Here is a 27,869-nt window from a genome sequence, read left to right as displayed (position 1 = left end):
TCAAGTAACATATAAGAGGGAAACCCTGGATCATTAGGTAGATCATTAACATGTAGTAATACAGTAATAAATTACAGTTGACAAAATACAATGAATGACAACATTGCTCTCAATTCCCTGTACAAAATCGTTATTTTATTAGAATGTTTTGTGTTTTTCTTCTTTAAATGACACGAGACCCGCAAAGTAAACAAACCCAAAGAAGAGAAGGAAAATCTGTCATTTGATATAAGCTAGAATGCAGTTCGAAAAATATATATAATAAAACAAACTCAATAAAAAGCAGGTCTCTTATCCCTTGTAGTTAGAGGAAATTGTTTGAATACAGCTTAATATGATGTACAAAATATCACACAGTGATAAGTTGCTATTAAAAAAATAAAAACACAAAGAAACAAGAGTCCTTTACCTTGGCCTCGGACTGATCACTTTTTGATGTTTTTGTTTTTTTGTAATTTTTCTGATTTGTTAACAGTTTTGTTTTTTTACAAGGTATACATTGTCATTATCAATCACAAGCAAGTTCTAAGCCTAGCAAAGAAGAATGATTTCACTTATGATACTACAGTATTCTTACATAATAATTATAATCAAAGGGAAAAAAAGCAACAAATAAAAAATTAAAATGGACATGTACATCACATAATGGCAGCTCTAGTCCTTTATCATTTACAGTCGCTTTTATTTTCCTCTCGCTTTTTCACATTGATTTGTCTATTCTCAGAAGAGGGACATATTTGAGCATATCAGGACCAGTCTATAGCTCAATGCTGCAGATGTACATGTAGACTCTGACTGACACACAGACACTGAGTGCAGAGTTCGTCCAACACAGTCATGCAGTCTTAATATTTACGTGAAAGGAGGAAAAATACCAGTGAGACACTTCAGGGCCTGGTTTCCCGATAGCGATGAAATTTAGGCTTACTAGTGTTTTAACAACGCGTCGTTCCTACAACGGCCGAAGATGTAACATGCGTTTTCCAAAACACCACGCAGAAAGAATGTTCGCCAAGTGCCTCGTTAGAGCATGTGTTGATACTGATAGGATAGAAAGGCAACGCTGCTCTCAGATCAGCTTTCTCTATTCATATCTTACCTTAACGTTAGAATTATTTCACAATACTGACAACGGATCAGCTCCTAGAGAGATTATCACCTAATGGCTGCAAATATTGAGGTGGCTTATTCTAATGCTTACCCAATAATAAAGCACAAATCACATATTTGGCATATCATTGTGCAACAATAGCACTTAGGCATTCTTTCTGCCTCATCATATTCAATACATCTTAAACCATCATGTAAAAGCACATGAAGCTGACATTTACTAAACCAAGCCCACAGATACCTGTCTGACCAGACCAGAGAGTGTTTTCCCATAAGGTGTTGCAGTGGAGAGGAAAACATTGACCTCTGTCATTTCTACCAGTAACCTTTGATTCTCTGACCCCTGTAGTGACCCTGTTGAATGTAGGGGCTCTTGGTTAAAGTTGACCTTATCCACATTTCTAGGATTAGATTACCCTAACCCCAACGCTGACTTTAACCATTAAGCGGATTAAAAAATACCTGATCTGGAATCAGTGGTTTGGGACGACTTCTACCCCCCTCACTCTGGCGTGTGCTAGGGATTGATTAGTAGGGTTGGGGGCAGCTCGGGGACAGTTAATGATTGACATGGTGCTACTGGACCATTCATTCTTTACTGCCATGCCCTGCTCTGCCCTGGACTGGCGGAACCATGTTGAACCATGTTTCCACAACCAGAGATCTGCCCTCAGGGCTCCCCCGCCTCTGTTCCACCCTGGAAAGTTCACAAATAATCTTGAAGGATCCAGGAGGCCGGCTACCCAACGACATCACCCCTGATCTCTGACCTATATGTCAGTCTTTAGCGGACGCCCACGGCTCCGCTCTTTGTTCAACCTTGTTTTCCCTTCCAGGAAAAATAGCTCCACAATAATCCAAGCACAAAGTGACCGCTTGGTGAACAGTCACCTACCCTGTCTAGTTCAGTCTTTGTCGGAGGCCAATGTAACGGGGCTTGGGGGTTAGGTAGTGTTTGTTCTTGTTTCCTCTCTATCTTTATGTGGCTTTTGTTCCCATATCCTGGGGGCAATTTCCCCTGCTGGCTCCACTGACACGGGAGAGGCGCCACTTTCCCACTATGAGCACTATGGGCAATTCAGTGCAGTGCAACTGCGACCCGCCTCGCACCAGAAACAGAAACCTAATCAACAACAGTCATTTCAATGGATAATATGATTGTTTCCAAGCACAAGCCTAAATAAATACACCAAGGACCATTCTGACTTGATGCCGACTAAAGGAACGGAGAGAGAATACAGGACACCATCTTGGGAGTAGTGCCACTTTCTGGTAATGTCAACCGTTTCAGTCAGAGGGCTCCACTGTGGCATCAACGTTAAATTACTCCCATTATCTCCACATACTCTTTCACAAACCAGCTATCCTGATGAAATGACAAAGGCCAACTTCACACACACACACACACACAAATATTAAAGGAAACCAATAGAAAAGTGTCTGCTTAGCATAGCGTGTTAGTCTTCCTATGAGATAAAAATGACCCATACAGTATCTCAACACAAACAGATGGCATGGCTGGAGAGTGACGCATGATACAAGCCATATCACACTACTGTTGATGACAAATATCCCAAAGAGAGAGAAACAGGACCCACACACACCTCGAATGCAAACAGGTCCCTGATTCAGACTCGGACTGACGAGGTCTTAGCACCAAGATTAAACAAGTGCAACACACACACACACCTTTCCTATCACACTTGATTCTACTGAAATGGATGACCGTACAATACTGGACACACAAACACTCAGACAGTGTCTTGGCGATGAGGCTGAAATTAAAGCTGTTTGTCCAACACCGGTTAGGAGGTGTCTCCAAAACACACACACACTAAAACCTTCAGAAGTCTTTGGAATGAAATGCATTGTTCCCCCACATTGTAGTGCAGTAGAAAATGGCTACTGCCATCACTGGGTGGGTACTGGACTCTACTGTAGTTAGGTACCTATGTGTGTTAGCAACTGGTGAGCTAAGCTAAGTTTCAAACAGAAAGTGAACCTGTGTGAGCGCCTGTCACTCTAGTTGTAGTAGGTGTTGCATCAGCATGCGTAGTGATCAAAGTCAACACACACCGCCTTATAATAACCATGAGTGGACTGTAAAAGTTGAAATTAATAGAGTATTGTAGTGTAGTAAACTGACCTAATAAATCAAGCAGTCAGATAAGTCGTTAGAAAAGCAGTATGGTTAGTATCGCAACAAGTTACTGAGGCATCATGGGACAGCTAGAGAACTGTGGGTAATAGTGTCCTGTGGCGATGACCCAGCCAGTGGGGTGCAGGACACAGTTTTGTGTGTGTATATGTAACTGTGAATGTGTAATTGTGTGTGTGTAACTGTGAATGTGTAATTGTGTGTGTAGGCAGGTGAGGTTTGTCCATTGTAGTCATCACTCTCCTCTGGCCAAGTTCTTTTAGTCAGGCTGTAATGAAAAGGAGGCACAAGTTCATATAAGTAGAAACTGTAAAGAAAAGAAACTCAAACAGATTGTAAGATAAAGCACACACTCTCTCTGTACCCTAGTGTCTCACCAGTGAGGATGATGGTGAATCCCTGTCTGTGCCTCCTCTCAGACGAAGATCTTGGCGAGTGCGTCGGCGCCGGCCGACGCGATGAAGGGCTGCGAGGGGTGGAAGGCCACGTCGTGAATGGCCTCGTCGTGCTTCTTCCTGTGGGCAGTGATCTCCTGCACACACGTCCTGTTATCCAGCATCCACAGACGCACCGAACAGTCGTGGCCTGCAGAGGGAAGCGGAGAGCACAGTTAGAGTACAGGGGAATCAGTGTTGTGGTTAGAAACAGCGTTTCCTAATCCTGGTCCTGGGGACCCAAAGGGGTGCACACTTTTTTTTTTGCCCTAGCACTACACACATGATTCCACGACTAATCAACTCATCATCAAACCTTTGATTAGTGGAATCAGGTATGTAGTGCTAGGGCAAAAAATCTAAACATTACAGCCCTTTTGGTGCCCAGGACCAGGATTAACGAACACTGGGTTAGAGTTCCAATACAAGACAGGATACTTACTGCCAGAGATGAGGTAAGTGCCTTTGGGGTCCGTGGTCAGACAGGTGACAGCATCCAGGTGTGCCACCATGGAGTGGATCACTTTACCTGGTAACACACACACAGATGGGCATTCAATTAAAAGGAAAAAGCAAGTTATGGAGCTATGGGCTAGTTCGACCCAGATAAAACAGATCAAGCACGGGGCCTAATTCTGGCGTAGTTACATAAAGATAGGATTTAGCAGTGGACAGGGGCTGACCTGTCTTGTTGTCGAGATAGCGGATAGTGCGATTCTCGTGTGCGGTGATGGAGATGGGCTCAGAGGGGTGGCTGACCACACAGTTAATCAGCTCACTGCCTGCAGGGGGCGACACACAGATAATAATAATAATAATATGCCATTTAGCAGTCAGAGCAGCTCACAGACCCACTCAGATCAGCTCACAGACACACACAGATCAGTATTGAGGGAGATCCTCCTGGCTCCTCTCAAGGAAGGGAGGTACAGAAGGATTGATTTCTTCAATATATATATTTTAAGGTATTTTATTATACAGAGAGAGGATGACAGTGGGGAAAGATAGAGAGAGGTTGCGTCCTAGGGCAGTATACCTGATTTGAACCTATGCCGACTAGGGGTGTAAGGGTACAGGTTTTTGTACCGAACCGTTCGGTACAGGTACCTCGGTTCGGTCCGTACTGTGAACCCGAATGAATACATAAAAAATATAAAAATACAACATTTAAACACTAGGCCTACAGGCTATGCCGATGATGCATTGTAGGCCTATGCTTCTTGAGTAAATCTGAGCTGAAGAAAACAATTTAGGCCATTCCGTTAACAACTAGAGCCAATATGCACATTGTAATCAAAATTCTAATCTTAATTGGCACATTTTAAAACTGTCATTTTGTGAGGATACTCCATCATTGTTTAAATCTCCAGTTTGGGAACATTTTGGTTTCCCAGTATATTACAACGGCGATGGACAGAGAGTTGTGGATAAAAAGTTAACAGTATGTCGCCACGTGCAACGAGAATAGCCTATGCAGCTGCCAACACCTCAAATATGTTGACACGTTTACGCCGACATCACCCCAGCAAAACAGAAACGCAAAGAAACAACAACACAACACAGTCTCCCCTTGGCAGATGATTCTGACCGGGCCAAATAAATTACAAGAGCGATAGGTAGGCTATGTTTATATATTTTACAGTCTTTGGTTTATAGCCGCGGATATGCGCCCGTTCTCAGTGGTTGAGAATAGGGGGTTTTAGCACCTCATGAAAGTGCTCGAGCGACATTACGAACTTCCCTCTTGCACCCATTTCAGCAAACTGCTAGTACCCGCTCTATATAAGCAAGCCAAAGCTGACGTTTTCAATGAATTGGCCAATGCACCCTGTGTTGCGCTTGCTTAACAGTGACAGCCCATCGCATTACTCTGCAGTGGGAGATGTACAGTGCTACAGACACGCCCCTTTATGAGAGTCACAAGTGCGTATCTGGCACTGAAGGAGGCAATGTCATGGTGCGTTCGTAACCATGTGGGAAGTGGGAATTTACCACATACGACTTGGAAAAATCCACTTGAATGGCCCTCCAACTGGTAATTACTATGGGAAACTCATCTACCATTCTAGGCACCCACTTCTCCCACATGTTGACATCTGACATCATCTACTAAGGAAATGGCCTCTATAACAGCATTTTTGGCAGTTAAATGCAACAACAAAATAAGATATATAAAAAGCAATCTATAATTTTGTATTTCTTTACTTTATAATTTGTTTAAAAGCATGATAGCTGGGCCTCCCGAGTGGCGCAGCGGTCTAAGGCACTACATTGCAGTGTAGCGGTGTCACTACAGCCTGGGGTTCGATCCCTACAGCCTGTGTTACCAGCCGTGACCGGGAGTTCCATAGGGCGGCGCACAATTGGACCAGCGTCGTCCGGGTTAGGGGAGGGATTGGCCAGGGGGGCTTTACTTGGCTCATTGCACTCTGGTGACTCCTTGTGGCGGGCCGGGAGCCTGCAGGCTGACTTCGGTCGTCAGTTGAACGGTGACACATTGGTGCGGCTGGCTTCCGGGTTAAGCGAGTGGGTGTTAAGAAGCGCGGTTTGGCAGGTCATGTTTCAGAGGACTCATGCCTCGACCTTTGCCTCTCCCGAGCCCGTTGGGGAGTTGCAGCGATGAGACAAGATCATAATCACGAAATTGGGGAGAAAAAGGGAGTACAAAAAAATAAAAATAAAAATAAAAAAGCATGATAGCTGTACTTTTGGTTTATGGTTTCCGCAGCTTGTTGGCCATTAGCCAATCGCCTTTTCTCAACGAGTTCAAATCACATGAATGCATCCAACTGGTATCTACAACCTCACAACTGGTAAATTCCCACCTCCCACATGATTACAAACGCAAAATCAGAGTGGAAACTTGAGAGGCCCAACAACAATCCTGTCACAACAGACAATGGCAAGAAACATTGTGAATGCTAAACATTGTGAATTGCATTTAATTTTCCCGCTGTACTGAAATTGAATCGAACTGTGACCCCAAAACCGCAATAGGTACCGAACCATGGGTTTGGTGAACCATTACACCCCTAGCCAACACGTACACATGTGTGCCAGAGGCTGCGCCATTAACGCTAGACCAGCCAGGCCACAGGAAGCATTCTGATAGTTAGAACAGGCCCTAGGACTCACCGTCCTTAGTCCCAGTCTCCAGGACCATGATGCTCTGCTCTGTGTTGAGGTCATAGAGCAGCGTCTCGCCACCGTCGAATGACACCACCGCCTGGTCGGGGTCAGAGTTCACAAAGGCCACAGAGGTGGGCATTCCGTGTTCTGAGGGAGGGGGGGAGGAAAGCGTTAAGATATAAACAGACATACATATACATACACACACACACACACACACACGCTCACCTTTCTCCTTGTTGAAGACGGAGAGACAGGGGGTAGAGTTCTGGGGGTCCCAGATGCGAATGGTCCCGTCTGCAGAGCAGGAGGCCAGGCGATGGTGGGTGGCAGAGTACGTCAGACTCCACACTGAGTCCTCATGACCCGACAACACACTGCTCTCTATGCCCGGGTCTACACAACAAAGAGACACACACACACAAATGGATTCTACAACGTGATGGAACTGTGTTGCTCCTTGCTGAAACAAGCAAGGTGTTGTAGCTAACGAGTCTACGGTTGACTAGGCCAGGGATTTCCAAACTGGGGTCTGCGGCCCCTATAGGGGGTCTGTGATTTTCTTTTGGGGGGTATTTTTTATGTGGAAAATAATATTTTTTATGAATATCGCTAGCTACAACAGAATACCATCGTGATGTCTCTGCGTCCAGTATGAAGGAAGTTAGTGGTAGTTTCACAAGCCAATGCTAACTAGCGTTAGTGCAATGACTGGATGTCTACAGGAACAGTTAGCATGCTAGCTGTTCCTGTTCATCTGACTCTGGGGAAGTATGGAGATAAATGGCTTCATTGCCAAAATCTCTAACTATCCCTTAAATATGGAGGAAATTACAGTCATTGGAGCTAATTACAGGATTTTTTTCTGCATAGAAGATTTTTAGGCGGGCCGTCTAAGTGGTAATTTTCGGGATGGAAAACAGTTTGTGTCAACTTAAACAACCAAATAGAAATCATGCAGAAAAGATATTGAACTATATATTTTTTTAAATAATACAATCTTTCAGAAATAAAATAGACTAGCTAGACAGTCAGGGATAATGAAAAACTCCAAAAACCGGGCATTCAGAGCACATGCCCATTGATTTTGTTCTAACGTTTGCGCAGAGGAACACAGCATTAGCCATGGCAAAATGCATAGAATTGCAGGAAATGTGCTTTAATACTGCAAAATTGTCTCTCAGCTCCACGCCAAACTGGAAATTGCTGAAAATGTGCTTCAAATCTGCAAAAAAATGCTAATTTATTAAAAATACAAAACTAAATATCACATTTAGATAAGTATTCAGACCCTCTACTAAGTACTTTGTTGAAGCACCTTTGGCAGCGATTACAGCCTCGAGTCTTCTTGGGTATGACGCTACAAGCTTCATACCCAGAGCCTGCGTGGGTCTCTGCAGACCCACGCAGGCTCTGCCAGGTTGGATGAGGAGCATCACTGCACAGCTATTTTCAGGTCTCTGCAAAGATGTTAGATCAGGTTCAAGTCCGGGCTCTGGCTGGGCCACTCAAGGACCTTCAGAGACTTGTCCCGAAGCCACTCCTGCATTGTCTTGGCTGTGTGCATAGGGTCGTTATCCTGTTGGAAGGTGAACCGTCACCCCAGTCTGAGGTCCTGAGCGCTCTGGAGGAGGTTTTCCTCAAGGATCTCTCTGTACTTTGCTCCATTCATCTTTGCCTTGATCCTGACTAGTCTTCCAGTCCCTGCCGCTGAAAAACATCCCCACAGCATGATGCTGCCACCCCCATGCTTCACCGTAGGGATGGTGCCAGGTTTCCTCCAGACGTGATGCTTGGCATTCAGGCCAAAGAGTTCAATCTTGGTTTCATCAGACCAGAGAATCTTGTTTCTCATGGTCTGAGAGTTCACTTTACGTGGCTTTTGGCAAACTCCAAGCGGGATGTCATAGCAAAGGGTCTGAATAGTTATGTAAATAAGGCATTTCTGTTTTTGCTTTGTCATTATGGGGTTGTGTGTAGATTGATGAGGAATTTTTTAATTTTTAATCCATTTTAGAACAAGGCTGTAACATAACAAAGTGTGGTTAAAGTCAAGGGGTCTGAATACTTTCCGAATGCACTGTATGTTAGAGTTTACACTTCCTCTTCCAACAAACTGTGTGGAGGTCAAAATAAGGAAACTGTCCACCAAATCTATTCATTTTAAAATTGATTACTTTTACTTGCCATTATCATTCACCTGATGATAAGGCATTATTTTTTGCTAACCGGTTTTCCTGGGCGGGGGTCCCTGGGCAAGAAAAGTTTGAAAACCCCTGGCCTGGGCAACGCCCCCCTCCCTGCAGCAGCACAAAATGTGTGTCTTAAAAAAGAATACAGTTATTATGGTGACCGTGGTCATTTGGCTGACCAATAACCGCCATCCAAAATTCCATGACCGTCACAGCCCACTGTCAGTCAATCTGTTTTCATGGAGATAATAGATGATCATGTGTAATCCACTGACTCAGAGCTGAATATGTTAGCTGGGGATAAACCTGGCTAGTCCTGACTGGTTGACCAGAGGTGAAAGGAGACAGGGGTCAGACAGAGGGGTCCGACAGGGGTCAAGGACTGACCGTAGTTATCGTAGGGATCCACGTTGATATCTGGGATCTTCCAGCAGCGCACGGTTCCGTCCAGACCCCCGCTGTAGCATGAGTCGCCGTCCTCACCCATGGCCAGAGACAGAACTGCACCACTGTACAATTACACAAAGATTAGCTATTAACCCAGAAACACACCAAAACACGTGATAGTTGCAACAAATGTGTGTGTTTGCATGCATGCATGCTCACCTGTGGGCTCTGAAGGTGTAGATGGGCTCAACGTCCAGCGCTGCATTTCTGTGGCGGCAAAGACCAAAAATCCATTTACACATTACAGCAGTGTTATAGCACACTACCAAACCACATTCAGTTTCTTTCCTACTCCTGGGCCTGTATTCATAAAGCATCTCAGAGTAGGAGTGAGTGCTGATCTGGGATCCGTCTTTCCCTTTAAATAACAATGAATAAGATTTACATGGACAGGAGGGACCTGATCCCTTTATGATACACTTTTTGAATACAGGCCCTGATATTCGTGTGATATGTTCCTGCTATTCCTTAGGCTCTTACTTCTTGGAATGTATGGCCTTGTTGAGGTTCCACAGCTTCAGGGTTCCGTCCTCGGAGGCTGTGAGTAGAACGGCCTGGCTGGGGTGGAACGTCAAAGCTCTGATGGCATCAAAATGGCTACGCAGCGTGAAGCGAGGGTTCCACGTCTTCTTGAACTCCTCCCGGTTATCCTGCAGCTACACGCACACAGGTGTCAGAGTGTTGGTGAGTGTATTAATTTAGCAGCAGCGGGCCGCCACTGCTAAATTGTTGCAGCCAAAAATATATATACACACTACCGGTCAAATGTTTTAGAACACTACTCATTCAAGGGTTTTTCTTTATTTTTACTATTTTCTATATTGTAGAATAATAGTGAAGACATCAAAAATATGAAATAACACATATGGAATCATGTAGTAACCAAAAAAAAAGTGTTAAATAAATCAAAATATATTTTATTTAAAAAAAATACACATGCAGAGATCATCCGTTCACCCACACCGCGTCTCACAAAGACACAGCGGTTGGAACCAAAAAACTCAAATTTGGACTCCAACCCAAAGGACAGATTTCCACCGGTCTAATGTCCATTGCTCATGTTTCTTGGCCCAAGCAAGTCTCTTCTTCTTATTGGTGTCCTTTAGTAAATTATTTATTTGCAGCAATTCGACCATGAAGGCCTGATTCACACAGTCTTCTCTGAACAGTTGATGTTGAGATGTGTCTGTTACTTGTACTTTGTGAAACATTTATTTGGGCTGCAATCTAAGGTGCAGTTAACTCTAATGAACGTATCCTCTCCAGCAGAGGTAACTCTGGGTCTTCCTTTCCTGTGGCAGTCCTCATGAGAGACAGTTTCCTTAGCGCTTGATGGTTTTTGCAACTGCACTTGAAGAAACTTTAAAAGTTATTGACATTTTCCGGATTGACTGACCTTCATGTCTTAAAGTAATGATGGACTGTTGTTTCTCTTTGCTTATTTGAGCTGTTCTTGCCATAATATAGACTTGGTCTTTTACCAAATAGGGCTATCTTCTGTATACCCCCCTACCTTGTCACAACACAACTGATTGGCTCAAACGCATTAAGAAGGAAAGAAATTCCACAAATTAACTTTTAACAAGGCACACCTGTTAATTGAAATGCATTCCAGGTGACTACCTCATGAAGCTGGTTGAGAGAATGCCAAGAGTGTGCAAAGCTGTCATCAAGGCAAAGGGTGGCTACTTTGAAGAATCTCAAATATATTTGTTTAACACTTTTATGGTTACAACATGATTCCATATGTGTTATTTCATAGTTTTGATGTCTTCACTATTATTCTACAATGTAGAAAATAGTAAAAATAAAGAAAAACCCTGGAATGAGTAGATGTGTCCAAACTTTTGACTGGTACTGTATATGCGGTGTGTAGAATTGCAGGAAATCAGCTTTAAAACTACAAATGTTCTCTCAGCCCCATGGCAAAATTGATAGGATTTTAGGAAATTAGCTTTAAAACTGCAATTGTCTCAGCCCCACCATCCCCTCCTCTGTTGTATGTGTCTGTGCACGTGTGTGTTCAAGTACTCACATCCACGGTGAGGTCATTGTCATTGGCGACGGTGAGGTCAGCCAGCTCTCCCAGGTTCATGTCTCCACCCCCGACGGCGTCCAGGATGAAGACGTCAGAGGAAAAACCCAGAGCGCCACCTTAAGGAGCGGAGGAAGAACAGCTCTCAATCCTAAACCCACTACCACATTAACCCACAATCTTATCAAAAACATATCCCTTCCCCTTTTCTAATACTAAAACAATGACCTCTTCAGAGCAGTATCCCTTCAGATGAGAGAGAGAGAAGCAATTGAGCTACTTTGGTATTTATTTATTTTTTATCAGGATCCCCATTAGCTGTTGCGAAAGCAGCATCTACTCTTCCTGGGGTCCACGCAAAACATGAACATGACACAATACAGAACATTGTTGAACATTTGGCACAGCCAGACAGGGAGAGGGGGAGAGTTTTGGGGGCGGGTGTTGGCTTACCTTCCCCGGAGCGAGACTGTCCCGAAACAGAGGGGGGCGGGGAGGGTTTGGGGGGGAAGTCCGACATCATGCCCTGGAACTTGTTCCTGCGGTTCTCTGAACCAAGCCAGAGGAGAGAGACAAACACACACAGTCATGCAGAGGGAGGGAGGGAGGGAGGGAGGGAGGGAGGGAGGGAGGGAGGGAGGGAGGGCAATAAAGAAAGGAGAGAGCAAGAGAAAGAGAGACAGAAGGAAAAGAGACGAACAGAAAGAGAGAGAACACATGGCCATGCATACAGAAGGAGAGACGATGAGCGAACAGAGAAGTAGAAAGAGACAAACCCACAAACAAACGAAGAGACACGGACCGAGAGACAGGAGGTGGATAAAGAGATAAAGTAGACAGACACCAAACAGCATGCTTTATGCTAACAGAACACATTGCTCCAGATAGAGAGACACACGTGGATGACAAAGGCACACATCCAAACAACAAATGTGATAGTGAGACACAGACAATGGTTCACTATTGCAATGGTTTATTGGCAGTAGAGGTGAGAGTACAGAACATATAACTCCCTAGAAAGAGAGAGACGGATAGGGATGAAGGGAGAGAAGGACAGACAGACAGACAGAAAGAGAAGACAGACAAAAAGCTAGACAGACGGAGAGACAGACAGGTGTGGTTGAGGCGGTTGCTATGATGATGGCGTACCTAACTCCCGGCCGTCCCCTGAGATACGGGCCTCTCCCGCCCCCTCCCCCTCCTCCCCTGATCCCAGGAAGTCAAACTCGCTCAGGGCATCCTCAGAGTCGTCTTCATCCTCCTCATCATCAGGGTCCAGGTCTGTGGTCATGGGCTCAGTCCCTATCTACACACACAGAGAGAGAAGGGCTTTAATACACACACACACACACACAGGGGGGGGGAATAATCTAACACACAAACACTTTGCTGTGTTGACGTGCTCGAACCTTAACGCGGGGCTTCTTGTTCTTGTTGCGCTGCCCGTCTATACAGTCCGTGCCCTGGAAGTCATCTTCCTCATCACTGTCATCCTCATCATCATCCTCACAGCCATGTAGGAAGGGGATCTTATCCAGCACCGAGCCGCCCAGACGCTCCTTAGAACCATCCTTCCCCGCCGCGTTCCTACTGACACACACACATCAGAGGCGACACACACATACACACATCCGAGGCAACCTACAACAATACTGACAGTACATTACTGACAGTTATAAAAATATGACAAAAATATGCAATACACCACCACAGACATACTACTGATCAACTTCACAGCGACTACTGTGGAGACAAGCTTTGATTCATCACTGTCCACAGCACCCTACACCGAGGACAGGGGTGTGTGTATGGGGGTCTCACCTCTTGATCTGCTCTTCTATCTGTCTGATGAGGAGTGACTCCCCCCCTGCCAGGGGCTCGGGGTCTGGGGTGGGCTGCTGCTCGCTGCTGGCCGGGGCACCGTTAGCCTCGGGGCTGGTATGACCCAGCAGTGAGCGCACACGCTTTGAACGCATGTCCAGGATGGTGTCCGAGTAGCCCACCTCCTCCAGGTACCTACACACACACACCCCGAACACAGACACAGACACACACACGCAAACCATGGCCACACACACACACAATTAGCCTCTTCATTCAGACTCAACAGTTTATTAAAAGAGGACAGTGCTGCTCTTGCTATGGGGAGGAAGCCTTACTTGCGCAGTAGCTGACGGCCCTCCTTCCAGGACATCTGATTGGCTTGCTCAGATTCAGACTCTGCTGGCCCATTGGGCACTGCGGGGTAGAGGAAGAGTCAATCAGAGGAGGAAGCTCTGATGTAACAGAAGCAAGCACTGGAGCAACCCTCAAAGCTCTGTGCATCAGCCCCACACACACACACACACACACACACACACACACAGTTAAATGGGACAGATGTGGAAACAGAAGCATGGGGAAGTTACTTGTTCTGCTTTAGAATACATTAGATTAGATCTAGGCTACATAGAATAAATCACTGATGCAATCATTAGACCATCCAGACATTCTCCACAGTGAAAAACCCAAGTCTGGTATCAAATATAGCGAGCTGACATAAGAGGGATGCCGTGACAGTTTTACATGTCTAGAGCAGGACTGTCAAACATTCGGCCGTGTGCCGGATCTGAGAGGGTCCAATCCGGCCCGCGGGTGGTTTGAGTTGTTTTTTACATTTACATTTACGTCATTTAGCAGACGCTCTTATCCAGAGCGACTTACAGTTAGTGAATACATATCTTTTTATACTTTTTATACTGTGTGTTTTCTTATATATTTTTTGTGGGGTATGGAGGAACAAACCCAATATACTTTTAAATGACTGAAACCGAGTGTAGAAATGATAATGGACCTACATTCATACAGTTTCTTGACTGTGTCCAGCTCGCTAATAATCACCGACATGAAAGCTAGAAAGTCAGGGAGCCTCAAAAACTATGGCTAGAGGACTATTTTTTGCTAATCTTGACGGCAAGGAAATATAACCAGACAGAATGCGGCCCCCGGAGCAAAATGAGTGTGACACCTCTGGCCTAGAGCATACATAGAGGCTACATAGAGCCTGCATACCTTGTTCTGCCTCGGTTTCTGGTTTCTTCTCCCCTGGGCTCTGGTCACTGCCTGTCTTCAGCTTCTGGTGTTTGGTCCTGCAGAGAGAGAGAAAGAACCACAAGATGGCAGTGTTACCCAAGCCCTACACTGTATGTGTGGTGTGTGTGTGTGTGGTGTGTGTGGTGTGTGTGTGTGTGTGTGTGTGTGTGGTGTGTGCACGCGTCTGACCTCTCCTGTTTAAGGGCGTACTCCAACATCTTGATCCGCCTGACCAGGTCCTGCTTCATGTTCTCCTGCCCCTTCCTCTCACCCTGCAGGAAGGTCACCTGAGCCTGCGCACACACACACACACACGCACATGTCAAGGATATGCACACACAACTTTATCTGTTAAAATACCAATCATCACAACTGAATTGAGTATACCATTTCACAGTTATTTTGAGTGAAATTTGTTTGGACCCACTAAACAAATACAATGTACAGTGCAGAAATACTGTTTTGTTTGTTTGGTTTCGCAACCGACGTTCCTTACAAGTCCCATGCTAAGTAGTGGGTTGTGGAGGGAGCTGCGTTCTGTATTTAGAACTTCTCCTGACCAGCAAACCCTACCCAGACATCTGGAGGGGAAACAATCGTGAGGAGTGCATGTGTGTGTGTGTTGCGTGAGTGCGTAGTCCAATTGCTCTTCCGAGACAGCAAAACACACACTCGCTAACACACAGAGCCCCAGAAAAGTATATTCGTCTAAAAATGCCATCTCATCAGGTCTGCACGACGCCAGCAAGATCATACAGCTGGGACACACAAACCGTACTCATGAAAACAAAATAAATGTCAATGTGCTACTTCAAAAACGACCTCTGCTGATGGCGCATCACTTTGATTACTGGGACACGCTATATCTGTTAAACTGGCTATTTTGAGAACACAGCATCTCCTCTGTGTTTCAGCTAGAACTGTCTATCTGGTTTAGCAGCAGCTACAGTCATGCCTACAGACTCCAGGTACTAAAATAGACCTGAAGCGCACCATGCTCAGGGCTGTTTCTGTCTGAGGTGGCAGCGGAGCAGCCAAGCCAGGTAGTGAAGGAAGCTACTAGTAGATGCACTGTGCTGGGTGCAGCCAGGAGAGCAGAGCCCTGGGAGACAGAGAGGGGGCGTTGTGGAATGGATCTACCTCGTCGTTAAGTGGGTGGGGTTCTCACAGGGTTCTGTTACTTCCCTGACAGAGGGACGAGCTGCGACCTGTCATTCTAATTATTTTTCTAACTCTTTTTACACATAAGTTCTCTTTACACACGCACACACACACTTCTTTGGAGTGTCCCTCCCATCCCAGATAAGCATCAGTCATCTCTCCCATTGTTCCTGAAAATATATATTCCCACTGGCTTCTGTTTCCACTGGCGCACTGCAATCTGACATCTGACATGGCTTTATTTGCCGTGTGTGTGTGTGCCTGTGTGTGTGTGTGCTGTGCTGTGCCACAGTGTACACACAGGAGGAGCATGTCATCTGTCCATGTCAGAGTACATGATGATCCATGAACATCACGTCCACTCCCTGTCTGAACAACAGGACTTTGTCCAATCCAGGGCCCCGTTTGAACACTTCAGACATGCACCTTTCCTTCCTTCCTTACTTCCTGGAAGAGCTGGACTGCAGACAGAAATAAGGTGGGAATTGAACTTCACAAAGGCCATCCAATCGCATACAGATCAGCAATGACCTCATGGGAGGGAGGAAGGAAGTTTGGAAGTGTGGCCAGTAGAGGTCAGAGAAGGAGTAAATGAGTCTACTGTAGGTGATTTAGTTCACTGAGAGGGCTTCCCTACAGATCAGTGACCTGTGATCAACTACACATCATGAAATGTTCAAGCATATACACTATATATATATACACAAAAGTATGTGGACACCCCTTCATATTAGTGGATTCGGCTATTTCAGCCACTCCCACGGCTGACAGGTGTATAGAATCGAGCACAGCCATGCAATCTCTATAGACAAACAATGGCAGTAGAATGGCCTTACTGAAGAGCTCCGTGACTTTCAACGTGGCACAGTCATAGGATGGCACCTTTCCAACAAGTCAGTTCTTCAAATGTCTGCCCTGCTAGAGCTGCCCCGGTCAACTGTAAGTGCTGTTATTGTGAAGTGGAAACGTCTTGGAGCAACAACGGCTCAGCCACGAAGTGGTAGGCCACACGAGCTCACAGAACGGGACCGCCGAGTGCTGAAGCACGTAGCGCGTAAAGAATAGTCTGTCCTCGGTTGCAACACTCACTACCGAGTTCCAAACTGCCTCTGGAAGCAACGTCAGCACAATAACTGTTTGTCGGGAGCGTCATGAAATGGGTTCCATGGCCGAGCAGCCGCACACAAGCCTAAGATCACCATGCGCAATCCCAAGCGTCGGCTGGAGTGATGTAAAGCTCGCAGCCATTGGACTCTGGAGCAGTGGAAACGCGTTCTCTGGTGTGATGAATCACGCTTCACCATCTGGCAGCGAGGTCCATACAGAAAAGGTTTGTTGAGATCGGTGTGGAAGAACTTGACTGGTCTGCACAGAGCCCTGACCTCAACTCCATCAAACACCTTTGGGGATGAATTGGAACGCCGACTGCGAGCCAGGCCTAATTATCGCCCAACATCAGTGCCGATCTCACTAATGCTCTTGTGGCTGAATGGAAGGAAGTCCCCGCAGCAATGTTCCAACATCTAGTGGAAAGCCTTCCCAGAAGATTGGAGGCTGTTATAGCAGCGAAGGGGGGTCCAACTCCATTGTAATGCCCATGATTTTGGAATGAGATGGTCGACGAGCAGGTGTCCACATACTTTTGGTCATGTAGTGTATCTCATAGGATCTATGAACAAACTCACTCATAATTTTGGTGTAGACTCTAATGTAGTGGGCTGGATCCTTGACTTTCTTACTAACAGAACCCAGAGGGTGAGGGTGAATGGGTGCCTGTCAGGGAAGCGGTCATCATCCACAGGCTCATCCATTTTTACATTTACATTTTATTCATTTAGCAGACGCTCTTATCCAGAGCGACTTACAGTTAGTGAGTGCAAACATTTTTCATACTTGCCCCCCGTGGGAAACGAACCCACAACCCTGCCGTTGCAAACGCCATGCTCTACCAACTGAGCTACACAGGGCCGTCATCCCAGGGGTGTGTTCTCGCCACTCTATTTCCTGTACACTGATGTCGTAGCCAGTACGAGAACCAACACATCCTAAACTTGGCGGATGACTCAGTAATAGTCAGTCTGCTTCATGCCGATGAAACTAGCCATGGTCCTGTTGTTAAGGATGTTGTACACTGGTGCCACACTGCTTTCTTACAACTGAATGTGACAAAAACCAAAGATATGTGTATTGACTTCAGGTGTCAACCCCCTACCCCTCATAACACTATCCTTAAGGGCCAGGTGGTAGACACTGTAGCCAATTATAAGTATCTTGGGACCATGATTGATGATAAATTGAGCTTTGAGTGTAACACTGACATGTTGTGTAAGAAGGGCCAGCAACATATTTTTTGAGTCAGCAAACCGGCAAAGTTCCAGGTCGACAGGACCTTGAAGACTCTCTTTTATAAAGCGTACATTGAGTCTTTCCAACCATTTCCTTTGATCTGTTGGTATGGTATCACAGCATAAAATGCAATAGCTAGAATAGTGAAAGTGGTCAGTAAGATCACGGAAGTCCAGCAGAGTAGCATGTCTGACCTGTACAACAGATCATTTGAGAGAAAGGCAGAATCCATCCCGTCGGACTGTGCCCACCCCCTACACCAGGAGTTCCATGTCCTACCCTCTGGCTCCTGGTGTAGATTCCCCACTGTTAAGACTAAAACAGGTACAAGCACTCCTTTACCATTTACCCCTTTGGCCATTGGCCTTTTGAATACAGGGAAGGAGGAGGAGATAGGTTAGTCTGTCCTAACTCTTTTTATTGTCTCCCTCTTGGTTGTCATTACATGGGATGATGATGGAAATGTATTCAGTATTTTTTATCAGCATACTGTATTTTGATGATGTTGACGTGATGTTTTTCAGAATGTGCACAGCGCACTTTACTTACCTTCTATGTAGGCCTTACTTTATACTACTGCTGTTGCTAAAGTTGATCATTAGCATTGTTATATTGATGGCTGCCAACTAGCATTGTATGTACATCTCATGTGCTCCTTGCTGTAAAACTAATTGCCCTCTGGGACTAATTAAGTTGAAACTTGAACCAAAATAAACAGCTGTGAACTGTAATTTAAGGGCATAAACTATGTTATAAACATGCATGTTGAACATTGGCACATACACCAACAACATTCTTAGCACAAATATAGGCTAAAGAATTACTTTTCTAAGTAAAAGCATTACAGCACTCCCTATATGCTCCCTGTATGGCCATCTCAGAAGTTGGCCTTGTGAGGAGTTCTGACTGACACATTTCCTCAGTCAGTCCCACCCACCTGCCACTGAACAGGGTCAAGGGGAGCTCTCCCTCTCCATCACCTCTCTGCCATCCTCCATCCCTCTGAGACCCATCAGCCAACAAGTAGAGCAGACGACTTTTCTGGGACAGGGAAATGGTGTGTGTGTGTTGTGTGTGTGTGCGTGTAGCGTGCGTACGTGCGTATGTGAGTGTGCGAGAGCGCTTAAGTTCTGCAAAAAGTCTGCTTGTGTGCGTGTGTCTTTACGTGCGTATGAGTGTGAGAAAGAGAGGTCAATTGGAGTGGGAGAGAGAGTGTCAGTGAGGGAACGTACAGTGAGAGCCCCGAAGTGTGTGTGGGCGAGCGAAGCAAAGTACTGTACATATGTGTGTCATGCATGAGAGCACTGGGCTTTTTATTAGAGCTGAGAGAAGGGCACGACGGGCCCCACTTAACATGCTCCAGCAGGAAGTGATGCCATCTGGGTCACCACTAGTCGGAGTGCCACTGATCTTGAGTGTCAATGGCTACAAAGCGCTCTGTCCTTCTATTTATGGCAAGTAGCAACTGTGATCGCAAAGTTTAAATCTAATCAGACATTTATTAGCCAACTAGGAGTGCTGTAGGTCCTTGATCAGCACCAACTGTATTAGCATAATGAAGTAAGTAGGACAAGAGCAGACACACACTTTTCTCTACAGACTAGGAGTATATTCAGATATTCAGTAGAGAAATGACTGCTTGATTTGGACCCCATCTACAGGACAGATATAGCCTAACAGAGCTGAGGGGCCTGCAGATTTTATAGTAGTATCCCTCATCCTCTCTTTCTTGAAGGAATCACTGATCTTACCTGACTGGATAGGCTTAAGCAAGGGGTGCTGCTACAGAGCTTTGGCCTATCCCCAGTCATATGAGATCAGTGATGACTAACAGGTCCCAGAGCAGTGCCCTCTGCACTTCCACCTGTCTGTCTGTCTGTCCCCTGGCCTGGCCTGCTGGTTGTAATCACATGGCCCTGTGGCTCTGCTCTGGGAACGTCACACCTGGCCCACCCTCCACGGGGTCGTAAACAACCGGACGCATCCAGTTTTCAGGGGAAATGGAAAGAGAGCCTGTGATGCGACTTCCACTTTTGGACGTTAACAAGGCGGCACTCCACTTGATTGGTTGAACAGTGCAGAAGAGAACCTCCCTCTAAAAAAAAAGTATATCTCGTCAGGACCAGAAAGAAACGGCTGCTACGTTAGGTTACACCTGGCCCAGCCAACTGCTCGGCCTGGCCCGCCACAGCCTGCCTGGCTGTCACAGGAGACAGAGCGCCACAAGTGTTCCCGTTTAACGACCTGATTCAGCCCTAAAAAAATACCACTGTCAATGTCACATACACACACGTCCACAGTCACATGGGAGGGAAGGCCAATAATGTTTTCCACACACCGGGCAGTCATCAATCGACAACTTTTGGTTTGAGACAGCAGCAGTCCAGAGGCAACTGTAGGCTATATTCTGTATAGCGTTGTGTGTTCTGTGTGTATGTGCATGGAGGCTATGTAGGCCTACATACATACATGTGTTTGTGGGAGATGAGAGAGCACATGTGAGTTACAATATACACGTGTGTGCCATGTCCACATGGTCCCAGAGCATGCCTACTGGCACATTGTAGGCTCAAGAGGGTTGGCAGAGAAAACACACCAGGCATTGCCTTCTGTGTGTGTGTGCCACTGGACTTTCCCTAGTTTAGCAGCCACTGGGGTAGCTGCTGGGCTACTGTTTGAACAGGGCACTCAACCGCTCCTCTCTCTCTCTCTCTCCCGGCCCAGGTTCTGCCGCTAATTGGGCCTGTGAAAACCAGACCACACACACTCACGTTCACCATGCACAGTATTCCTTCCCAGTAAGAGACTCTAGTGGTGGTGGTGACACACCTCTGACTTCCATCCCCACACTGCTATAAGATCAGCACGACCAGTGTGTTATGGTTCATCCATATTATATAAAGTTCCTATTTATAACTAGGCTATAGCCTATAGGGTAGAGTGAGAAGGCTAGTGAAATACACTGACAGCAGTGGAATGGTATTGTTTTTCTACACAGGCCTTTAGGCTACTGTAAATAATCAAGCAACTCCTATTTCATCAGCTCATGTTCATTCAGCATGCTTATAAGCAAACGTGCTGACAGGAGAGGCCACATATGGGGAAAGCAATGAAAAAGCACGCTTTGCACTCCCTAGGCAGGCATGAGTGAAAATGTTAACGTGTGTAAACGGCGGCAGGGACCGCATTACGTCATCTGCCTTTTTTGTGTGTGTTTGTGAGTGCCTCGGGATTTACAAACGCATTCCTGAATCCCTGTTGTAATTGACAGTGAGTCACGTGACCCACCGTAATCTCGCACAGAGAAAAATAGAAACCATGAAGGGGTGAGAGCAGCGGAGGCCAACCGTCTGGCGTTAATTCTAACAGTGTTAATTGCCGTTGGAGCAGCTCGACATAGTTTATTGACACCTCCACCTGTGTAATCCGCTATAAGTAGACAATGCCGAATATATGTCTGGCTGCGTTGGGATCAGGAGGTGGCTCTGACAGTGACTGCGCCTCAATGTAACACTGCAAATAACACACACGGACAATTGAAAGTCCTGTGATTGATGCAAGACATTAACTGAATTCACAATCCAGTGTTTTGGACTAGTCAAGAATGGTGACATCATTTTTGGAATCCCCAAATATTGGGTTTGCTTTGATCACAGAATAGCGCGTGCGTCTAAGCCACATCAAAGGTTTTGAACTGAAGCAAATATAGTAACATTGTTTGAAGTTATTCTAGCTAATATCCAGGAGCACAGGGTGAATAGATTCGTGATTATGTGGACAGTATTCTGTCCGATTAGGGAAGCTATGAGGAGCGGTCGTGACTTCTGTGGGATATGGATAATGGCAATGCTAGGCTAGCTTTTTTCTAAATCGTAGCTAACTAGTACTAAATAGTCTACATAGTTTTAGCTAGATAAGAACATTATAATTACCCTGAGTTCGTCTCTCTCGGCTTCCCAACGATATTTCTCGGCCTGGAAGCGTCCCCATTCGAACTGGATAAAGTGCAAGATCCCAGGAAGCGATAGGCCTGCGTCGCCGTCTTGCGGTTCCCGAGGCTGCGACGATCCAGCCATCGCCCCGGCTGTTGCTGCCGCGGCGGCCGCTTCTGTTGTCCCCTGCCCGAGTACTGATTTCGGTCCGTTCGGGTTGCGCCCCACACCGCTGCCTCCAGAGTTCTGGTTTGTTCCCCCTGCTACTCCGCCGGATCTTTCCGCCTCCATTTTAGCGCTCGCGCTTTCGCCAGGACAAGGAGGTGGAAACAAGCAGCGATAATAGTAATTACCCAACCCTCACAAACCCAGCACTAGCTCTCTACCCTTCTTTCTTCCTCTCTCACGTAAAGAGCAAATGCAAGAACTCACATGAAGAAAGCGTGCCAAAAAATGAGCTACGAGCAAATCTACTACAGCGTCGACGGGAATCTTTTTTTTGTTTCATTAGTTGTAACTAGGGATGTCGCTTCCTGCCATATTGTGATCTCACGCAAGCTTCCTGTGATAATTTCCGAAACAGCAAAGCAAGGGTACAGTGTAACAGACCGCGGTATTGAAATTAATCTAAAAGTCTAAGTATAATAACACTATTTTAGTTAATTTGTCAGTATTACATAAGTATTTTACACTGTAAGTAAAAGCTATTACAATGGTGGTGTCTCCATGTTGTTCTTAGCTCAGCCACCTTTGCACACAGAGAGCGAATTCGATGTACGTGCATTATGGTTTGTATGCTCTGTTTTATTCTAACGATTTGGGGATGTTAGGCTATATAACGCTGAGAACGTGATTCACATTTGAAGACAGATGAGTTCTGCATATGAAGCGTTTAGAAGAGTCATTCATGGTGTGGTCTATATGAAATTATGTATATGAAATGATTCAATGGTTATTTTTCATGATAACATCAATTATTGAGAATGATCATTGTTGCATTGGTTCCATGGTTGCATAGAAACCATGCAGTATAGGTGTAGTCTACTGTCAGCATTAAATTACAGAATAAAAAGTATATTGCATTATGCAGACAATTCTAGGCACTGGAAATGTGGTATTATTGCCGTAGCAATACTTGATAGCCTACTGTACCAATTCTAGAAGGGAGCATAGGCCTATACTTAAATGGAGCATCAATTTTAAGCATCTCATTGTGCTGCAATTGATAGTCAAGGATACAATCTAGGTCAAATAATTGGCTGAAGAGAACTAGGGCAAGCCAGTCCATGTATGGGAGACACACTGCACCTAGTTCCTTGATGTTTGAATATAATGTAATAAACTAGACTACAGCCTCTAAAGCCTATCACAGCCATCTGAAGTGCATTTTTTAGGACACGTTTTAAATTCCTGTATTTTCTGTGTATTTCAGCTATTCCAGCAGCTGGCCATTACTCTTCCGGCGCACATAGGCTATAGCTCTTTACTGATGGGGTCCTGATGTTTATGGATTGGCTTTCTGAATAGAGAGCTCCATCCTATACCTTCTCCTTTCCCTGAGCCAGACGAGCGCAGCGAGAGGTGTCATGCGGGTGAGTTTCTGCCAGGGCCTTCTGACTGGAGCCATCGCTCTGAACCTGCTCATCCTCTACTATGTGTCCCGAGCCCAGCAGCAGATGATGGAGAAACGCCGGGATCCAGGAAGGGGCTCCAGGAAGGCTGCTTTACCTGCATCCGGGCTGGGGGGTGGCATGGGGGGCCTGGTGGGGGTTGGCGGGGGGATGGTTGGCGCTGGAGGTGTCAGGGGAGAGGGGAACAGCCGCGGCCCCCGTGTGACTGTCCTCCTACGGGAGTTTGAGGACTTTGAGAACTACGTCGGTGATGTGGCACGCTCCTTCCTGCACCAGAGACCTGAGCTGCCCTTCCTGGCTGTGTCTGACACCCCACCCTATCCCCCTCTGTCTCTCCCCGAGGGGGCCCGTCTCCTGGTGCTCTCCCCCAGCCCCGAGCAGCCTCCGCAGGCCCACCGGCCAGAGTTCCACGTCCAGACAGAGTTTGTGCTGCTGGTGCCTGACGGGGTGGAGCTGGAGCAGGGCCGGGCTGTGGAGAGGCTGATCCGGGAGCTGGAGGGGGAGGGTGGGGGGCCCGTGAGGCTGGTGGCAGCCCCTGTGTTGGCACGCTCGGCCGTCCAGTGCCTGCACCTGCGGGTCAGTCTGAGAGAGTGGACGGCCACCTACACCCCAGCGGCGTCTGGGAGCAGTGGTAGCGTGTGTACAGCCCTTCAGGGGGACGCGGTGGTCCTCATCCGCTCCGAGGACCTCTTCAACCTGTCTGTTCCGCTGGGGAGGCCCCTGCTGCCCTCGCTCTTCATCCAGACCTCCCTGCATGGCTGGAAGGTCAAGCTCCTGGAGAGCCCCTGCTTCTCCGCCAGCCACCGGCCCCTCTTCAGCTCAGCCCACAACCAGTGGAAGGCAGATGGCCATCTGAAGGAGGCCACTAGCCGGCTGATGAGGAACTTTGGACTAAAGCGTCTCCTACTGGCTGATGGGAAGGAGCAGTGGCACGGCTGTGGGAAGGAGACGGCGCGTTGCTTCGGTACGGTCCGAGACGACACCCCTGAGTACCTGTACCTGGAGCGCTGGACCCCTCCCTGCTGCCTGCGTGCCCTCCGCGAGACCACCAAGTATGTGATCAACATTCTGGAGAGTTCCGGGGTGCGCTACTGGCTGGAAGGAGGCTCCCTGCTGGGTGCGGCCCGCCACCAGGACATCATCCCCTGGGACTATGATGTGGACCTGGGCATCTACCTGGAGGACGTGCCCAACTGTGACTACCTGAAGAACCTAGACTCTGGTTCTCTGGTGGACGCTAACGGCTATGTGTGGGAGCGGGCAGTGGAAGGTGACTTCTATAGGGTGCAATACAGTGAAGCTAACCACCTCCACGTGGACCTGTGGCCCTTCTACCCGCGAAACGGCGTTATGACCAAAGACACGTGGATGGAGCACAAGCAGGATGTGGAGTTCCCCGAGCACTTCCTGCAGCCGCTGGTGCCAATGCCATTCGCCGGCGTCACCGCCTACGGCCCGAACAACTACCGCGCCTTCCTGGAGCTCAAGTTTGGGGAGGGGGTCATCGAGAACCCCCAATACCCAAACCCTGCCAAGAAGAGGCTGGACAGGAGCCGGCTTTGAGGGAGGGGTTTGGCTGGGACCTTTGGAGTTTTCATGTGGCCCACCAAAAGGACAAAACTTTTCTGGCCACAACCCAAAACATAATAGCAATCCATGAGTAGCAATCCATGAGTGGGTCACAAGTGGGTACCATTTGGGAACTGTCCTTAAGGGTGCCAAAATGCACTGATCAATTAATACTCCCTGAAGGGAAGTGGTTAACAGAGAGCCAACAGACACTACCGCTCTAACCCGGCCAGCTACACTGATGCTATGACACGTGTTTTATTTATTATCTGTCTTTAACACAATATCCTTATCATGGGTGAAGCAGCGGACTGCATTACACTAAATGTTACGTCATGAGGTGTGACTGACTGATCTCTGTCAGAATGTGCCTGTCACTACTACTGAGACAGTCTGGAAGAGTGCTGATCTAGGATCAGGTCCCCGTCATCCATGTAATCTTATTCTTTATGATCTAAAAGGCACAACCGATCCTAGATCAGCACTTTATGAGACACAAGGAGACTGCTGCTGACCTACATTACTGGTCAACTGAAGACTCCTTGTAGAGGTCCATTATTCTGTATAAGCTGTAAATTAAGTATAGAGACAGAGTATTTATACATTCAAAATGGTATTCTGTTGCACATCATTTTCCAGTACATAAATGACCAGGTATTTAGTAAGAAATTATATGGTAATTACACAGTAGTTATATATCAGTTATTTACAAGATTTTTGGGGGCACCATTAGGTACAAGGTGGTTATCAATTGTTTTGAATTCTTTGAAGTAGTACCAGAAAGTATTAGCTATTATTACCACATCGTTTCCTAGTAATTATCAGGTGATCGTCAAAGTGCTAGAAGATATCCAATGACATTTCCACCACAATATCAGCAATATCTGACAGATTCAGTGTTGATAGCTGTGTTATTATTGATATTATGAATATAAATGTGTGGTCAATTCTGTCCTAAAGCTAAAGATATATTTCATGGAGTACATGTGTGGATATGTTGCACTGATTCACTTCATGTTCAGTGTATGACTTTTGACCTTTTGAACTGTCAACTGATGCCACTGGATAGGCCTTGGCATGTTCCATCAGCATGCCTATTATGGCCGTCCATTTCCCAGCAGTAAAATGAGGAGCTTTCTCTTAAACTCTGACTTGGATATTCCGGGCCATAGATAAAGCTCTATCAGTCCATGCAGGTGCATTCAAATCCCAGGTATGAATTCTGAAAAACGAAACGATCCAATAGTGTATCCAATATACTAAATTAAATGTGTGTGTCATCTGTTGAGTGTTGCTGTCACATTTGTGTCCCGCCTTGACTGGAATGTAAAAAGTAATCTGAATTGTGAGGGAAAGACTGATATCTGATAGGTGCCACTTGTTGCACTTGACCTATCATTTTACAAGTGACGAAAAATGCACCAGATTCTTGCTGTCAATGTGTGTCACTCCATTTCATGGACTGAAAAAATAATAAATGAATTATAACACTACTATTATTTGTGTTTCGTCATTTGAGGTTTATGGATTTGATGAGACAGCTTTGTATACCTTCCAGTGTCTCAGGAATAATTTAATAAATTCATTTACCAGGAGGGCCTAAAGCTGTCTTTGGGTTTGACAAAAATAGCAGGGTTTGGTATTCAACTCCCTTGTCTCACCAGCAGGTGACAGAAGAGCCTTAACATTTGCACCGTTTCCTTGGCCACGTATAACCACCTCTGATTGAGAGACAGCATGTAGTGGACATTGAATGGGGAAACGGATGAATATTGCCGTGGTAAAGTCACTAGCTGACAAAACATATCCAACTAAATAAAATGTCTGAATCCTACATTGATAAGCTAAATCCAAGTACAAGAACACAATAACACATTTCAGTGTACTCAATATACTTCCCTCTCTTCTTTCTTTCCCTTGGAATGTAAAGTTGAACCACTGGCTGAATTAAATTGAGAGCGGTGTGCAGTTACCATATTATTAACAGAAGAACAATGAGTAGATCTAATAGGAGACCGAGGAATCACAGGAGGTTGGTGACACCTTAATTGGGGAGAACGGGCTCGTGGTAATGACTGGAGAGGAATTGGTGGAATGGTATCAAATACATAAAACACGTGTTAGATACCATTCCATTCGCTCCGTTCCAGACATTATTATGAGCCGTCCTCCCCTCAGCAGCCTCCACTGCCAGGAATGTCACTGTAGTAAGATTTAGTCTAAATGTCCCCTGTTGTAAAACCTAATGCCAGCTATTCTTCCACTAACAGAGGGGGCCATTTAGCACTAAACCTCATATGATTATATGAAACCACTCAGCACCTGTTAGTGTGGGATCAATAAGTTGTGCATTTTCTGTGTACACAACCCAGGTGGGTGATGTAGTATTGTAATGTTGGTGACTGCATTGTGTGTGTGTTGGGAAAGTTCTATATAGCCAGGGGCATATTTGGGTGTTTTTGAAGTTACATTAGATTGAATAGAAGTGCATTCTTTACATGCCTCTCCATCAACACCTCGTGGAGGAAGGACACAGCACCAGGTAGTCTGTGTAATGTGTTCATTCATGGGTATTGCCATTAACTACAACCTGACAAGCTTGTCTTGTCCGGAGGGTCTATTCACAATGTGTCATACTATATACACAGTGTAC

The 27,869-nt window shown here is 46.1% G+C and overlaps 2 protein-coding genes across 6 annotated transcripts; one reads left to right on the top strand and one right to left on the bottom strand.

Moving 5' to 3' along the window:
* Positions 1-113: 113 nt before the first annotated feature.
* Positions 114-22,801, bottom strand: LOC311102240 (striatin-4-like). 2 transcript variants are annotated; one of them, XM_084143499.1, is made up of 18 exons: positions 22,017-22,801; positions 14,767-14,870; positions 14,557-14,633; positions 13,665-13,743; positions 13,327-13,521; positions 12,915-13,095; positions 12,655-12,811; positions 11,959-12,054; positions 11,506-11,624; positions 9,951-10,126; positions 9,630-9,677; positions 9,411-9,532; positions 7,060-7,227; positions 6,838-6,978; positions 4,386-4,484; positions 4,145-4,231; positions 3,646-3,853; positions 114-3,536 (listed from the first exon to the last, which is right to left on the bottom strand). In XM_084143499.1, the coding sequence occupies exons 1-17, from the start codon at positions 22,305-22,307 to the stop codon at positions 3,684-3,686; spliced, it is 2,310 nt and encodes a 769-aa protein (XP_083999625.1). In that variant the 5' UTR covers positions 22,308-22,801; the 3' UTR covers positions 114-3,536; positions 3,646-3,683. The 2 variants fall into 2 exon arrangements, with proteins under 2 accessions (XP_083999625.1, XP_083999626.1); XM_084143500.1 differs by having other exon boundaries at positions 12,915-13,092; positions 22,017-22,799.
* Positions 22,542-26,682, top strand: LOC311102241 (ribitol 5-phosphate transferase FKRP-like). 4 transcript variants are annotated; one of them, XM_084143504.1, is made up of 3 exons: positions 22,550-22,609; positions 22,756-22,804; positions 23,449-26,682. In XM_084143504.1, exon 3 carries the CDS (start codon positions 23,603-23,605, stop codon positions 25,208-25,210), a length of 1,608 nt encoding a protein of 535 aa, XP_083999630.1. In that variant the 5' UTR covers positions 22,550-22,609; positions 22,756-22,804; positions 23,449-23,602; the 3' UTR covers positions 25,211-26,682. The 4 variants fall into 4 exon arrangements, with proteins under 4 accessions (XP_083999629.1, XP_083999630.1, XP_083999628.1 ...); XM_084143502.1 differs by having other exon boundaries at positions 22,586-22,629; XM_084143503.1 differs by lacking the exon at positions 22,756-22,804 and having other exon boundaries at positions 22,542-22,629.
* Positions 26,683-27,869: the final 1,187 nt, after the last annotated feature.

Source organism: Coregonus lavaretus (genome assembly GCF_964263955.1).
Source record: "Coregonus lavaretus genome assembly, chromosome: 26".
Lineage (NCBI taxonomy): Eukaryota > Metazoa > Chordata > Actinopteri > Salmoniformes > Salmonidae > Coregonus > Coregonus lavaretus.
Note: the sequence above shows the minus strand (reverse complement) of the source record. Positions and strands in the feature narration are given on the sequence as shown.